At 43.1% G+C, this 17,702-nt stretch overlaps 1 protein-coding gene across 6 annotated transcripts in view; it reads right to left on the bottom strand.

The window, feature by feature from the left end:
- The window catches only part of PTPRT (protein tyrosine phosphatase receptor type T), a 438,156-nt gene that overhangs the window by 153,830 nt on the left and 266,624 nt on the right, over positions 1 to 17,702 (bottom strand). For all 6 annotated transcript variants that reach the window (XM_079321668.1, XM_079321670.1, XM_079321671.1 and 3 more), the window contains exons 8-9: positions 3,180 to 3,476; positions 1,238 to 1,347 (exon numbers count right to left, since the gene is read on the bottom strand). In XM_079321668.1, the coding sequence (XP_079177794.1) occupies positions 1,238 to 1,347; positions 3,180 to 3,476 (407 nt within the window). The remainder of the gene's footprint in view (positions 1 to 1,237; positions 1,348 to 3,179; positions 3,477 to 17,702) is intronic.

Raw genomic sequence — 17,702 nt, 5'->3', positions numbered from 1 at the left:
TCATCTGTTTTGTGTTACTGTATCAAACTCTGCCTGGCCTTTGTGAGCCAAATGATGACCTAAAAGTGAAGTTACAGGGCAAAGTTTCATCCACTGCTCATGCTGGAGTGTAAGATCTCAGTGATGTTGAACCTGCTTCATTTTTCCCATTTGACTGTGACAGAGAGAGCAGTGCTAGTAAGGACATCTGGGAGTGACACATCCTGTCCCAAATGGAGAGACTGGATGGGAAGAGCAAAGAGGCAGAACCTCAACAGCACTGGCAGAGCTGCTGCTTGCACCTGGGGCTTTTCCAAAGGGAGTTTGTACAAAAAGAGAGACTGGAATATTGGTTCTTGCCCCTCTCTGTCACAAAATGCTGCACAAGCCACAGTGAGAGGTTTTATGTCACCATTACAAAAAACTTATTTTTACTCTCTCTAATCTTACAGAGGTAAAATCTGAACCCATAAACTGACACATACTCAGCAGTACTGGTGCACCACTTTCTGCTATTTAGTCCAAGTGCCTTCACCTTCTCCTTTAGGACTTTATTTCATATCACATGATCCCCTGAAGAGTCCCTCCTCTTACATTCCTGTTCCACATATTTGGGAATACATGACATTTTGGAGAATTTCACCAGGAGCACATGACAGCAGTAATACTCCTTACCTTCACAAGAAACATCACCTCTGATACACTCTACAATCACACTGAATTGTTTATTTCTCATCCAGCACAGGATGGTCAGTGCTCATCCCATAACCTGCTCTACACTTTGTCATCAGAGAAATTGTTGGGGTGTACAAATATTATCACTGAAACCTTGGAAAAGAGATAAGAGTTGACAGTTCCATTCTGCTGATATTGCCAGGAAGTGCTGTGACTGGTAGAAGGCAAACAGGAATCAGTAACACTGTGTAGGTTTAAACCTTGCAGTGTTTTATCTCGAGAAGAAAAAAAAAAAAAGGAAAGAAAACAGACCTTAGAACTACTGCAGAAGGAAACAGGGCACCTGAGACACAGGGAAATGTGTGACTCTCAATTCGCCACAAATATTGGAAAAAAATCTTTCTCCTCTTTGAAGTGTGAAATTTTTTCAGTGGTAGCAACAGACTATCTTGAAGATTCTTATCTATTTTAATCAGGCTTCTTTCAGCACCTGCTGAGATCTTTTAGAGCTCAGGATTGGCTTAAACACACATGAAAAGGGCCCTGTGGCACCTATTCCTTGACAACAATCTGTTCTTCTCACCTCATAGAGTGTAATGATGCCGTTTGTCTCATTTGGAGGCTTCCACTGAATGTAGATCTTCTCTTCAAAAGGTCCTCCTTGGATAGATTCCAAGGGAACGGGTCCAGGAACTGCAGGGGGAAAAAAAAAAACCACCAACAAAAAACTGTGTTAGAAGCGTCACCAGCTCCAGCTGCACACATATGAGACACCCAAAAGGCCATCAGGCAGGAAGCTGAGTGCTAAAAATAAATAAATAAAATTAAAAATTAAAATCCCTCAAGGCACTGCCATTACCAAGCTACTATCAATGTGAAAGGCTTATTTTTCAACTTTTGGTTCAACTAAAAACACCCTAACATAACAACTAAGTGACAAATAAAATCAGAATCCATGAAAACATGACGCTAATTTCAGTATGAGTTTATTCCAGTACAGCAGAGCAGCAGCAGGGAATTTAATTTCTCCTTCTCCACCCACTCAACAGCAGAACTCTCCACTTAAACAGCCAGACTGCACCTTGGCATGGAGATGCTATGGGGCTACACACCTTTATCAATAGGAAAGGTTGATTTGTTGACTGAAGTAACAATGCAAGATTTATATTTCATTACAGCTACAAGGACAGCTCAAAAATCCACCTACTCCAGCAAAATGTTAATGCTGTGGGAGATAACCAACTAAATGCACTCCCAAGCCTGTCTGATAAACACCCTGCTCATTTTTCTCAAATATCTGCCATCCTTTTGTGTCTCCCCAAGTGATATATGGGGCTGGAGGGGCCACTTCCAGCTGAGAGAAACTTAGGACAGTAACAGCTACAGTCCAGGCAGAGGAATTTAGTCCTTGGTCTGAAATAGCTCAGGTGGGATAACAATGCTTCAAAGTTTTCCATCAGTTCCTCTAGAAATCTGTTCTTTTATATCCACAACTGTTCTTTTATATACACAATTAATTTTGCTTCTGAGATCTCTATAAAATGTGATGTCCAGAAGATCACTATTAAGAAAAGCTACACTCTGGAAAGGAGGAACTATTCACTTTTTTGGGATGCCTTCATTTGTGTGAAAAATCAGTAAGTACCAAGGACTGCATTTGCCTATTTGATAAAAGAAGCTTCTGGGTGGTTCAGAACACAAAGAATTAAACCTACAGCTCTTTAATAGATGCTCAGACTCGTGTTTGTCATGTCCAAGCATTTCAGGAACCTTTGTCCTTTCAAGAACTTGGCTGTGAAATGGGAATCATTTAAACCTACAAGTTTCACACTCAAAACAGACACATTGTCCAGAGAAACTGTACCAGTCTTGTGGCACAGAGGGTTGTGCTGTTATTTACAACTTGAATACGAGTCTTCCCTCAAACCTGTTATAAATTACTTACTAATTTGATAGTTCAATTAATAAGGTAGTTAGTTAGTTAATTGATAAGGAACAGGCAACGTAGCTCTGGGGATGTGGGAGTTTGTGCTCTGCCAACACACCCACCCTACCCCTGGTCACTGCCCCTGTTACAGACAGATTCTTGGTGGGCTGTGACATGTCCCTGGGCTGGGGTATGAGTCTGAGTAAGCCCAAAGATGTTGGCTAGCACCCCAGAGGCAATGGCTACACGCCCCCACCAGGCCTGGACAGGGTTTGAACATGTTCTCAGGTTGCACTCTTAGCAAGCAGGTAACAGCAGGGACAAGCCTGCCCATGTCCAAACAAGCTCGCATTTTCCTTATACAAAAAAGTGGATACAATTCATGGTTATAGTGACAAAATAATAAAAATACATAAAAACAAAAAAATTAACAATTTACAACAAAGTGATTTAAACAAATATAACGAAATTAGATTTTTCTGTGTCTCATGTTTATGCTTCACTTTAGATTCAGTATTCTTGTTTATATTGATTATAATGGCAGGAATCACTATGTAACATCTCACAAACCCAACCAACCAAGCCCACCACAACTCACCATCCTCCTCCGTCTGCACCACCAGCTCCTCGCTTTCCATTCTGCCCTCGGGGTTGGAAAGGGCCAACCTCAGCCTGATGGTCATGAAGGGCCGGAGCCCCCGCAGGGTGTAGTGAGAAGAAGTTTGGATGAGCTCCTCTGCCTCGAATTTCTGCTGGTTGAAGACGTACTGGTAGTGCACGGTGAGGTTGTAGCTGTGGCAGCGCGTCACGGCGTAGCCGAAGGGCTCCCACTGCAGCGTCAGCTGCCGCGAGCGGATGTCCACCACCTCCACGTTCTGCGGCCCGTGCACGGGGTCTGGGCAGCAGGGCACAAACACAAACACAGTTTGGTGTTTCAACTAGGCAGACATCCATTAACACGCTTCCTGCTCTGTGTGTGTGTCCCAACACTCGGCAGGTGTGGGTGTTCTCGTCTGTGCAATGTGTAACGGGATAGGGAAATAAACATCGGACCCACAACTGCAGCTGCCAGGGCTGGGGTTCTGCCCCAGGCTGCCACAGCAAGCCCAGATAAACCTTCCAAATAGAGCAGAAACCCTGGCTGCTTCAAGGCAGGAGTCAGCTACAGAGTGCTCCAATGCAAGCAAGGCTTAGGCTTAGGCCATCAGCTCTTTTGTGGTTTCATTCTGCTTGCAGCTTTCTCTTAGCCAGCGAGAGAAGAGATCTGGGAGAGCTGCATGAGAGAAGAGATCTGGGAGAGCTGCACGAGAGAAGAGATCTGGGAAAGCTGCATGAGAGAAGAGATCTGGGAGAGCTGCATGAGAGAAGAGATCTGGGAGAGCTGCACGAGAGAAGAGATCTGGGAGAGCTGCATGAGAGAAGAGATCTGGGAAAGCTGCACAAGAGAAGAGATCTGGGAGAGCTGCACGAGAGAAGAGATCTGGGAGAGCTGCATGAGAGAAGAGATCTGGGAGAGCTGCACGAGAGAAGAGATCTGGGAGAGCTGCATGAGAGAAGAGATCTGGGAGAGCTGCACGAGAGAAGAGATCTGGGAGAGCTGCACGAGAGAAGAGATCTGGGAGATCTGCACGAGAGAAAAGATCTGGGAAAGCTGCATGAGAGAAGAGATCTGGGAAAGCTGCATGAGAGAAGAGATCTGGGAAAGCTGCATGAGAGAAGAGATCTGGGAGAGCTGCACAGAGATTCTGTAGACAACTTTATTTCTACGAAGGGGTCCAACAGCAAATCCAAATACAAAGAATATCAAAGGGGTTTTATAGGGTTGGGGTGACTTGAAAAGTGACCAATAGAGTTGCAAGTTGAAAGCTATCCAATTACTTTACGGTTTTAGGTAGAAAGTGATCAATTACTTAGAACAGATAAAGAGCAATTAAAACTCTAAAAGATAATATAGGGGTCTACAAGGGGTGAACATTTCTCTAGCATGAGTCATCCTGATTTAATAAAATAAGAGTATTGGTCTAATATTAACACTCAACAGTGATGGACAAAAGATTCTCTAGCAATTTAAAGTTACAAAGTGTGTGTTTATTCAGTGCTGGGCAGCAGTGTGAGGTAACCCTGTAATACACACTGCAAAATCACAGGTGATCACAGAGTCTATTTATTGACAAAGGATTCAAACAAATCCATATTCATAACAACAGCCCCCCCCCCCCATCCCCCACTTCCTATGGTAATTAGCTTGAATAGCTATTAAGCATGTGTGGTTGGCTTCTTAAATTAAGTCTGGGGTCGTTTTGTGGGGAGGGGTCTTAAAAGGAGGAATTAAAGCGAGTCTTCCTCACCCTGAACTCTCAACTCTTTCTATCAATGACAACACAAATGATTTCTGGGGATAGTCCAGTTTTCCAAAGAATGGGTTTCTGGTTGCATTGGCTATGTTTCTTTGGTTGTGCTCAGTAATTTCATCTTTTCCTATTGTAAGCACAGCTGAGCAAACATGAAATGACAGACAATCAATTATTTAAGTTTCAGATAACTACCCCCTTCTAACTTCTAACATTTAATTATTTTCAGCAAGGTAACTAAAATCCTAATTTTCTAAGATTAGTGTTTCAATCCTAAGGAAGGATTTCTTATCTTAGGGGAGGAGATTCCAAGGGGGCCCTAAAGGGGTGTCTGAACCATCCACACACGGCTGCACTCTGGCTCCTGAGTTTGGCCTGGAAATTTCCTGTCAGGAGGCCCTGAAGAGTTGTCCTGCTCCTGATTCCTGTGAAATCTCACTGAATCCAACAGCGGCAACAGGTAAGGGATGGGGAAGTTGCTCTTTCTTCATTCTTACCAAGAAAAAAATTAAAAAATAATAGTAGCTGATAGCCCACTTGATAGTGCTTAATGACCTTGGTGAGTTCAGCCCTAAGTGATGCAAACACACAGGAAATGGCCCCTGGGGAAGGAATGAATTCAACTCTCTCAGCTTTGAACTCAGCCCCATGGCCCCTACACCCTCCTGCCACCTCCAAACTCACTCTGCTCACACTGAAGCCCCAGAGCAAAAGAATCCAGACTAAAGAATCAACTGCTGCATGTCCAAGATCCCAGTGTCCCCTCATCTGTTAAACTCCTGGATGTTCTGGCAGTGGGGTGTACAGGCACATCCTGCCACTCCTGAGTAAGTTTTCTGAGTCATCTCAACCCGGTGCCAATAAAAATTTAATTTCAGATCATCTCCACGCCTTGGTCCCATCAAAGTTTCTTTGCTCTTTATTATTCTTTCTACAGTATCTGGCAGAGGTACACTTTGAATATTCATGTGGAGGAATCATTTTCACCTGCTGTTCCTTAATTTATTTTTAACAGCCTAACTCAAATGCTCTGACTACACTCTGCCCTTTATATAAAATATAAATGCATGTGCCACTAGACATGTAGATATAAAGAATGAAGGATGACTGTATAAAATCAGTGTTTGAGGTAACTCAGACCATAAAAATTCTACAGATGTCAGTTTGTTTATCTGACATTTTTTCAACTTGTATTTGCTCTTTTGCTCAATATATATCTGAACAAGGTAATCAGAAAATACATAATTTCATGTAAAGTTTCTTAATTTATAGCACAATTCAGGGTTCTTCCCACTTCTCATAATCTCTCACGACTTCAGCCTATGAAAAAAATTTTTTCATGGGAACAAAAAAGTTGGAAGGACTCCTGAATACCAGTCACACTTTTTTGAGAGATAATTAAAGTGGGAAAAAACCCTTCTAGTAATTCTTCAAAGTAAAGCACGCACCAGCCACCCTGACTTCAATCTACTCATGCATAGGCAGAAAATACATTTTAACAACCTGCATATTCTGTATTACTGCTAAAAATCCCCTAAGGACTGGCAGTGGGAAAGTATTCTGCATATTTTTATAGATATACATATGTGCAGACACTTTGGAAATGGGATAGATATGAAAAGACCAGGGGTCTAAAGCTAGCAAATGGTTTAGGCTTCCCTATAAATCATGTCAATCCCTGAACATCCAGAAAAAAAACCCTCTTAAAAGTGAGTCTTTAACTCTGTGTGTCCAAAAAAAAAAAAAAAAAAACCAAAAAAAATTAATTTAGAAATCAGGAAATTTTTATGCATTTATATACACATATATACCAAGCATGAGGTGTAAGCATTAGTTTTCTATAAATCCCTGAAATTTATGCTTCTGCAGATGAATTGTACAGATAAATTAGGCCAAAAAAAGAATGGTTCTCTGAAAATATTCAGCTTCTGAAACAGTGAAGGTAATCCCAAAGTAAAGTAACCCCAGCAAAGGTAATCCCAAGCCTCATTCCAAGATGCATCCAAAGGAAAGAAAAGCAAAAGCAAATGTAGATATTTGCCCTGCTGAATTTAGCATTACACCAAGCACTCAACTGCAGAGCCCAACTCGGAAAGTGGCTGAGATGAGGCAAAAACATGTCACAGAAATGCAATAAGGCAGCTGAAAATGGCAACTCACCACCAAATTAATGTTACAGTGCCTTTATTTTATTTTATTGTATTTTCTTATTACAATTATTGGCTTTAAATCAGTAACCAGAGGGTGTCTGGTTAATGGATGTGCTGACTGTACCTGTAAGGAACAACCTGATCATCACCTCTCCAAGTCATCTGCCCAAAGCTGGGTTAGGGAAGATTTCCTGCAGTTTTTAACTTCCTTCCTCATCCTGTCCACATTTGCTCTTTCCTTTCCTACCACAAACTCTAAGTGGTAGAAGCTTCTCACAACCAGCTTCTAATTCTGCTCAAAACTTTTCTGTAAATGCTCAAGCTCCATCACACACATAGAGTTTGAAACAGCCTCTGGACTGAGTAACCAGCCTGTGATCCACAGCTGAATTTGGTTACAAAGCAAGAAGGTTAAACCCATAGGGCACACCCCACTACACCACATTTTTCCCATTTTTCCCATCTGTTCTCAGGCTGACAGTTGTAAACCAAATCTCAAAATCCTATGTCCTGAAGTGTCCCTGGCTGCAAGTGTAGAGATTGACATCTGGTGGCCATCTAGATCTTTAAGTAGATGGACAATAAGTAAGTAAAAACTACTTAAATTTTAGGTTCAGAGAGAAACCCAACTGGAATTAAACAAATAGAACCTGGATCTGGAAAATTTTATATTCTCTCTAGTTTTCTTCTCTTGGTTTCAATCTCCTTTTTTTTTTTTCTGAATACTGTGTCTATATAATTTTGAAAATGTTTTCCTGTTGCCACACTGATTTCCTCCACAGCAGAAGCCATTGTAACCTCCTTTTCCAGGATGAGATTTTGTATTGTTGTTTTTTAAAGTACTAGTGTCCTCTCTGTCTAATTCCTTCTGCCTGTTAGCTCTGTGAGTATTCAGTCTCAAAAGGTCTGTAGCACCTATTCCTGGCATCTGTCTGACATCATCTTTTTCTTAATGTTTTCTTCCAAAACATAAGGTAAATTTATAATTCATGCACAATTCTCTGGTAGTGTTGATATTTGAAACTGGAAAAGCTTCTCCATTTCTGTATTCCTGGATAGCTTCCAAATAATGCAAGAAAATATCTGAAAAGCAGTAACTTTGCACTTGGTTAGTGGAATAAAAGCTGCTAATACATATCTCAGCTTCAACTATACAAAGATACCCACCAAAGCAAGATAGAAACAGAACTAATTTGAATACTTAAACAATTTGAATATTTAGAAATCAGACACTGGTATAACCTGTGTACTTTCAAGTAAAATTTTCTGTGTCCTGAGACCTTGGGGGGGAAAAATATCAAATTCTTAAGAAGCTTAAACAAGGAAACAGCTTCCACAGATCTACTGAAACCAGTCTTGAACCCACGCAAGGAAAATTGCAGTCTCTGGGATTTCACTGTGCAAATGCTGTATTCTTATTTCAGCCTGGTTGAACCATTAATTACATTTTGAATGTTCACATCAAAGTCAAGGACTGAACAGTGTTTTTTAACACCTCGTCACCCACTGATGCTTTGCTACCTTTCATTACTCTGGTGGGCTGCAGCAAACACTCAGCAGGCAGGAACCTTTCTGGAATCTTTGGGATGTGCAATCTGGAGCTCAAGTCCTGTGAGGAGTGGCTGAATGAGGTGGAAAGGGGCTCAGGCTGGAGAAAAGGAGGCTCAGGAGGGACCTTGTGGCTCTGCACAGCTCCCTGACAGGAGGGGACAGCTGGGGGGTCAGGTTCTGGGAACAGGGAACAGGGACAGGAGGAGAGGAAACAGCCCCAAGTTGTGTCAGAGGATGTTCAGATTGGATATGAGGAAAATTCTTCACAGGAAGGATGGTCAGGTGTTGGAACAGGCTGCCCAGGGAACTTCTGGAGTCACAATCCCTGGAGGGATTTAAAACACATGTAGGTGTAGAGCACTTGGGGACATGGTTTAATTTCGATCTTTAAGGGCTTTCCAACCTAAACAATTTGGTGATTGTAAGTGGCCTGAATGAAACAAACTCTCCAGGGATCCTTCAGTGGAATCTGTGTTCTCAGCCCAGGTAAGAAGGCATTGTTGAGCAAACAATGTCCAGAGCCTGCTTTTTCTGCCATCAGAATTGCACAGAAAACTGACTTTTAAGGCCAGTTTTGCTTATTCCTTACTGAGTGTCACGGAGCTCATTTTGTTTTCTGCCATCCTCTCGCTCAAGGTGAGATGTAGAAAAGAAAAGGTTGATTTAGATTATCAATAACAATTGTCACAGCTCTGTAACCCTCCATCAGGGGAAGAACAGGGAGGAAAGGAAGCCGTGGGGGGACACTGGGGTTTGAACACAGAGCTCAAGTGGAGGAGTGGAGTTAAACTCAGACAATCAGCTGCTGCCCCTGGGTTAAGTACCTGCTGCAGGAGCCTAATTGCAAGAAATTGCTGCTGTCAGTAAAGACATGACAGGAGTGGAGATGTCCCTCCTCATCTGGAGCCCTGTGCTCGTGTCCCCTGACCCTGTGAGAGCAGAAGGCAGAGTTTATTAGCAGTGCACTGATTAAATTCTGTTTCCCAGCAGCAGGTTACAGAGATTGAGAATGCACAAAGGGAAGGAAAAAGAGCGTGGCATGAGCAGCAGCCTTTGTGTGAATGCTGAACTGATACTTTCAGATAAAGAGAGAGAAAACAGGTGTAACTATGAATTCTGTCTTCCCCTCTGCACACCCACACTGAGGTCATCAGTCAGTCACTCCAACCAGCACAGACCATCCAGAATCTGGGCACCCCACTAAAGTCTCCAGCCCTTCCTCTAGGCAGACTGGGAGGAGATAAGGAGAAAATTTGGTGTTCTGGTACCTGGAAACGCCACCAAAACCTGTGTTCTCCCAACTACCAGCATGGTACAGCCTAATTTGTAGCCCAGGAAAAATTTAAATTAATTTTTATTTACAAAATACAAATTTGGCAGCATCAGAGAGTGGTGGAGAAGTGCAAGAATATTTCACTCCCACAATAAATGAAACAGTGGCCATTTTTCAACCAACAGCAAAAAAACTCGTAATCTCAGAATCTCTGAAAGGCTTGGGTTGGCAGGGACCCTGAGGATAATCTCCTTCCAACCTCCTCTGGTCTGGAACCAGCAGTTAGAAGGTTTCCTTTGTGTTTTTCAGAGGCAGTGTTCTTGGTCTAAGGATGGAAAACAAAACAGAAATGTGTCCAACAAGGATTTTATTCAGGGTGTTAGATAAAAACTGAAACCTTCTCTCTCTCCCTTTATTCCCTATTCCTCATTTTCCTCCTCTAATTTCCACAGGATGAAACAAGCCTAGGGAACTACTATGAAAAAATGCAGCAGGGCAGACACAGCAAAAACAATCCAGAGGTTTACCTGAAATGCAGAATTCACAGGTGTGGGGTGGTTCAGGGTAAACCCAGCCCCTCCACAGTGCGTGCTGCTCATCCCTTCAAAGAGCTCCTGACAGAGGAATTGTCCCAAACTCCTTGCACAGCCCTGTCCCATGCACAGACATCTCTGAGTGATGGACAGCCCTGTCCATCCCTGAAGTGCAATGTGTCCTTGTGTGACACCTCCTCTGCTGAGCCCCACAGCCCTCTCAGCTGCTGCCCACCACATCTCAATGCCTTTGAGCCAAAATGTGGGATAAATACCTTCTCAGACATGACAGATGAAAACACTGATTAAAGAGTTCACCAGTCTTGCAGTGCTGTGAAAGTGTTTTGGCTTTGCCCTACTCTGAGGAAATTGGATCCTAATATTTGGATCTAATTTTTGCTTTCTTTTAAACCACTTCAGATATCGTCACTGGTCCAAAGGCAGTGCAGACAGAGCTGAAAATAGACAATTATACAGAAAGAGCTGTTCTGAAAGACTTACAACAGAGAAAAGAGAAGAAAGGAGTGAGACTGCCACAATAAAATCACCAGAGAACAACAACCTGTTTGTGAGGCCTTCAATCACTACAGCCCAAACCATGTACAAAGAAATAGGTGTCATTACAGCTGATAAACTAAACCAGGCTATTTTAGGGCATTGTCTGAACAAAAAAGAAGGAGGAATGCTGCCATACCATTATAAAAGAAATAGGAAATAAGCTAGATAATGGAGTATGTGGTTAGATAAGCCTAACTTAGCTCTCTCCACAACCAACACAATAATTTTAATTCAGTTAACTGCAAATCCTCTTCATTTTTTAATTGATCTGGTTTTGTTTCGGTTGCAAATTTTACTTAGACTTCTGCACTGAAAGACACCCAAGATTTGAAAACATATATAAAAAAGGAAAATATTTGATACATTAGAAATCCCATCAAACATCCTCTAATCTCAGAGTTCTACATTGTTAAACAGAACCAAACAAAACAAGTTTAAAACAACCTCAATGCCCTTAAATGATCCCAGATCTATCTGGACCACTCAATTTGTCACACAATGTGCCTGTCACAGTCCCAGACCAAATCCAAGGGAAAGCAGAGGCTGTGGAGAGCAGGACCTGAGGTGCCAGCACAGCCTTCCCAACACCTGCCCCAGCACTGCTGCAGCCAGAGCTGAGCTGCCAAAGCTCCACTTGTAAACAACTTCAAGGTAATTAAGCACTGCTTTTTAAAAAAAGGTTTATTAGCATCTATGTAAAGGGAATTTTTTTCATTATATTACGAAATGGCAAAATGAGAGCTTGCTTTCTTTTATACCCCAAACCTGTTGTGCCCTAACACACTTAAAAAATAACATTTAAAAGAACAATAAAGGGTAATTACTGATTTTATTAAAAACATCTATCATGGATACACATAGCAGTGGTATTCCATGGCTGGGAACAAAATGTACATTACTGAGCATTTTGATGATTAAATACAATAGCATAATTAAATATGCTAATGAAAGTGAGATTAGAAAGCAGGTAAACCACTTGGTTTCTGCCAAACAGAAGTAAGAAATCTGATTTTACAAATTTATTTAATTATGCATCAATAAAATATTTATTTTAACTGTTTGTTTTACTAACATGCATTTATTTTTATTATCTCTTCCTCTGTGTGCTTTGCTGTTATCCTCAAATGGACTAAGTGGAGGAGAGTCAGAGTAGCACAGAAGCTAGATCCTGACAAAACATAAATCATCTCTATAAAAATAAATAAGGTAATCAAAATAAAAGAGTAAAAGAGAGGCTTCCTCTACACAGGCATGGGGCTTTTCAATTATTCTGAGCAGCAGAAAAAGCATTCTTCTTGAAAATATGTTTTCTCTCATTTGCAACTGTGGGTTCTTTGAATGTCTGTGCAAACTGCAGGAGAAATTCTTAAAGTTCTTTCAGAATCGTGTTCTTCAACAGATACTAAAAAAAAAAATAAAAATATTCCCAGTTCTATTTGTTGGATCTGGCAGAAGGAGCTTCTAAAGTTGATGACACAGTGGCTTTGAGAGCACTACTGGAAAGCAAAGTGTCCTAAACCCCTTGAGGCCTCGACAGCACAATAAGGGAGGTGATCCAGCCCTGGGGCAGCTCTGGGTGCTGTGCCAGCTCTGGGTGCTGTGCCCAGCCCTGGGGCAGCTCTGGGTGCTGTGCCCAGCTCTGGGTGCTGTGCCCAGCTCTGGGGCAGCTCTGGGTGCTGTGTCCAGCTCTGGGGCAGCTCTGGGTGCTGTGCCCAGCCCTGGGGCAGCTCTGGGTGCTGTGCCAGCTCTGGGGCAGCTCTGGGTGCTGTGCCCAGCTCTGGGTGCTGTGCCCAGCTCTGGGGCAGCTCTGGGTGCTGTGTCCAGCTCTGGGGCAGCTCTGGGTGCTGTGCCCAGCCCTGGGGCAGCTCTGGGTGCTGTGTCCAGCTCTGGGGCAGCTCTGGGTGCTGTGCCCAGTCCTGGGGCAGCTCTGAGTGCTGTGCCAGCTCTGGGTGCTGTGCCAGCCCTGGGGCAGCTCTGGGTGCTGTGCCCAGCTCTGGGTGCTGTGCCCAGCTCCAGGGCAGCTCTGGGTGCTGTGCCCAGCTCTGGGTGCTGTGCCCAGCCCTGGGGCAGCTCTGGGTGCTGTGCCCAGCTCTGGGTGCTGTGCTCAGCTCTGGATCCTCAGCACAGCAGGGACAGGAGCTCCTGGAGCTGAGCAGGGGCTGGAGCATCTCTGTGCCAGGAAAGGCTGAGGGAGCTGGGGGGGCTCAGCCTGGAGAGAATCCCAGAGAGAGGGGCTCAGCCCTGTGCCTGTCTATCTGTCTATCCCTGTCTGTCCCTGTCTGTCTGTCTATCCCTGTCTGTCTGTCTCTCTGTCCTCCCTGTCTCTCTGTCCTTGTTTGTTCCTGTCTCTCTGTCTGTCCCTGTCTGTCTGTCTGTCTGTCCCTGTCTGTCTGTCTGTCCCTGTTTGTCTGTCTGTCTGTCTGTCTGTCCCTGGGTGCAGGGGGCTCACAGCAGTCCCAGGCTCTGCCCCAGGCCCAGCAGTGGCCCCAGAGCCAGGGCCAGGGGCTGAGCCCAGCAATTGCCCTGCACAGGAGGCAGAACTTGTGCCCTGGGCAGTGCCCAGCACTGAGCAGAGCCCAGAGAGGGGCTGGAGTCTCCTCCCTGGGGATATTCCAGAGCCACAGGGACACAGCCCAGTGCCCTGAGCTCTGGGATGGCCCTGCCTGAGCAGGGAGGTGCCACCAGTGACCCACCGTGCTCCCTTCCTGCCTGACACACACTGGGATTTATTAAAGAATGCATATAACAAGTTCAGATGAATAAATCATAATAGATTAAAAAAAAATTACTGGAAAGCACTGCAGAGAAAAGGAATATAAAGGATGAAAATTTCCTCCGTACATCACAGACCAAGGTAGGAAAACACTCTACAGAGGGACGTGCTAACTCCAGCCTGAATTCTCAATGTGTCTAATGGAAGCACTAACCCTTGGCTTTCATTATACTTCCCAAAAGAACACAAAAATAAAAAGACAGTGCCAAACTTTCAACACTCAATTAAGATTAGGATGCCACTGAAAGGAGGCAGAAAGCTGTTATTGTCTGGTGATACTGAGCCAGCAGATCTGCCTCATTCATTGTCTGTTCCCAGTCAGGGCACACTTTCTGTACTAAGGGAACAACATCACCTAATGGAACCTCCCAGCCTGGGGAAGTGTAAGGTACCAGTGTGCTCATTAAAATAAATTCTCCTGTGAGAGCAGTTTATTGATTTGTGTATTTGACTCTCTTTGGGATTATTGTTCAATTACTTTTATCCTCTGAGATGAAAGCAGCTGAATGTAACATCAAAAGAAGATAAAAAGTCGCATGTTTCAAATTTTCTTTCAAATCTCCATAACATCCATTAAAGATACGATTTTCAAGACAGTCCTCTGAGAGCAACAGCAGAGGGTAACTCCATCAGACATACAACTCTCATCTGTATTTTCCCTAATTATTCTGGCTGAAGCATATTCTCTGTAAAACACGTTATTTATCCTTGAGAAGTGACAGTCTGCAAAAGCTGCCTCCTCTTTATCAAGTGAGGTGCTCGCTAATTTTTGATATGATTAGTGATTTATCACCACTTAAATTTGCAAACACACAATTTCCACCTCTAACTTGTAGCAGTGTTGAGGTTAAAACATGGTAGTGATAGTGGTGGTGAAGAGACTGTGAAAGTCTCATTTTGTTGGTTTTCATTCATTCCTCACTACAGGTTTTCATCCTCTTCTTGCAAGAAAAAAACCCAAAAAACAAAAAAAAAAAAGATATTTTTGATTGTCAAGCCTCTGTTTTCACTTTGGGAGATGGACTCCCATAATTTTGGGTTTGCTGCACATCACAAGCAGTGCAGCACCCGGAATCAGGCTCTTGCTCCCCTTTTGAGGCAGGTGTAGCCAGCAGGAGCCTGGTGCTGCTCTCATTCCCAAGGTGAGCTTTGCTGTGCAGTCACCAGGCAAAACTGGTCTCAGTTCCTCAGAGATGACAATGCACACAACTGCAGGATAATTGTATAATCTACAGTGCACTGGGATAATCATTCCTGTGTGGCAGAGACATTCAGACCACAGTTCAAAAAGTGCCCTCAGTGAGCACAGCCCTCAGCCTAAAACCTCATCAGTCACAGCCACACCCCATTACCAGCACGAAGGTGAGCTTTGTTAAAACTCAACACGAAGTAAAATTATGAATTTAAATAAAAACTTGCACTCCCAGTTTGTATTTCTGACCAGTTGCTGTTTACTCAGCTCTGAGAGGAACTGTGCTGACACAAGCAGGTCAGGGGCAATGCAGCTGCTCTCTGCACTCTCAGGGCAGCCCTGCACTCTGCCCTGCACAGGTGGGAGCAAGGCTGTGCTTGGGACTCCCAGGGGCAAGGGTTAGCCAGAGATGGGCCCAGAAAGCCACCAGGCAGAGATGGAGCACAGGAGCTCCATTGCAGCTGGATCTGTACTGCACTTGAGCCATTCATCTGCTCTGGAATTACTTTTGTCTTTTGTCACAGAGTGTTGTAAAAATCTTTGCAAAGCTGTTTCCAACCAGCCTGTAAAGCCCATTGGTTTTCTTTCAGTGATGCAATTACAAGGGGAACACAGTGAATATTAGTGAACTTTGAAATATTGTTTCTAGGGGTAATAGATTTTACTCAAAGGGATATTAGTGTTCCACCTCAACATTACAAAAAAATCACTTTAAAATTTACAGCAACACATTCCAAGTCCATTACCATGTGTTTTCAAATGTCATGTCTCGAGTGTGACAGTCAAATTCCTGAATCAATCAGCCAAATGGAATTATTTCACCCAGAAATTATGTGAAGAGAAAGTAGCAAAAAGTAGCAAAAATGTAGAGTAACTTTAGGCTGTAGCTTAGTCAACTAAAGAGGCTTCTTGGTGAAATAAGGAGCAACACACTGTGTGTGTGTGTCTGCTTTTCAGGATGGTGAACTGCAGAACACACTGGGGAATTTTTTCTGCAGTAGAACAAGGTCTGGGGTTAATTTGTGATCTGTCCCACAAATAGTGCTTGGGATATTTGCAGGGAACACCAGGTGCTCACACACAAGGGGCAAATCCAGCAAGTGCCAACTGCAGTGTGTCTGCAAGCTTAGACTGCATCTCCATTTGTGCTGCTGTGTTCTTCCTCAGCTAAATTTTCCAATATTTTCATGAATCCCTATGGAAAACAAGCCAGGCCCAGCTACTCCACTCAGCAATCCTGCTCTGGAGCATCCTTGTAAGGCAGTCTGAGCCTCCAGTTTAACTCACATCAATGGCACAGCACATTCTGCCCTCAGCACTGAAGAAAATTAGAGCTCTGGAACCCTTTCTGTCCTGGCTGACATCCCATTATCCCAACAAGGCATTTCTAGCATAGTCACAGGCTGTATGGCACTGGTGGCTTTCAGACACAAAAATGAATAAATTCAGCAAATCACACTGCCCTTCCTCTCTGCTCTGTTCATGTTTGTGCCTTCTGTGTGCTTTACCCTCCAGCACTTCCAGACAGGAAGGATTTTTTTCCTGGAGCCACAGAGCAGTGGTGGGAATTTCTATGTGGAAGACAGACAGTGTATAAGATCAATCAGGATCAAGAATCATAAATTTCATTTATTTCAGCTGGGTGAGAGGTAATTGATCCACACCAGCCAGTGCTGGTGAAGCACCTTGTCCAAAAGGAAACATGATAAAATCCAGTGATAAGATCCTGGGGGAAAATGGCTGATGGATGGGGGAAGAGCTGTCTACCTTTATTTTCTTACTCCCATTGGAAAATGAAGGCTAAATACAACCAATAGAGTATAAAAAAGACATATATAGAGTATAAAAAAGACACTCCTATATTTCCAAATGCCAGCAAAAAAAGATCCTCTGGTTTAAGTGTAGCTAAAAAAAAAATCTCTTTAGCTTTCAAAGTCAGCCTAAGTAGTTGTATGAAAAGAAGATTTTATGTAATAATGGGCAGCAATATGAGGCAATGATACTTGACAGTGTCAGAGAAAGTTTTCAGTTGCATGAATTGATATGCAAATGTTAAAAAAAAACCTGAGACAGCCCCTTGAACTAAGTTACAATTCATAGCAGGTGCATCAGGCACAGCTCAGACATTCTGAGTAAACTAAGTTCTGATGAACTCTTTTCTAGCTTCTTGTTCCACATTAGAACCCTCCATTTTTTATGTTTGCAGTGATTTCTGATGCTGCAGGGGGAGAGCCAGAGGCTCCCATCCCCAAATAAACCAGAAAGGAAATCATGAGGCCCAAGATGCTGATTTTAAATGAGAACCAGAGTTTATATACTTGGCTCAGAAGATGACCTTTGTCACTACACAACACAGAAGAGACTTATGTTAAATAACCACACTGAGCATCTACTGTTTGGAAATTAAAACAGAAAGAGTGTCTCTTTCTCATACTGGGACTATGATGGGAATGTCAGAGTGTGATTTTCACACTTTGTACTCATGACTGTGATACCTGGGTGTGATAAAGATGATCCCAGGAATGTGTATTTAATAGGAAGCCAAGTGGTCACATTAGAGTTAATTAAGGAGTTAAAAATCCTGAGAGCACAAATCTCTTTATACACTCCCATAGCAACTCCTGCACAAGTTAATGTTATTATACAGGGAGCAGCATAAGGAGATTTCTCTACCAACTCAGAGCAGTTTAACTTCAAATTTTGTCAAAGGTATTATTGCAACAAGACTTGCAGTTGTTTG

Source organism: Erithacus rubecula (assembly GCF_903797595.1).
Source record: "Erithacus rubecula genome assembly, chromosome: 18".
Classification (NCBI taxonomy): domain Eukaryota; kingdom Metazoa; phylum Chordata; class Aves; order Passeriformes; family Muscicapidae; genus Erithacus; species Erithacus rubecula.
Note: the sequence above shows the minus strand (reverse complement) of the source record. Positions and strands in the feature narration are given on the sequence as shown.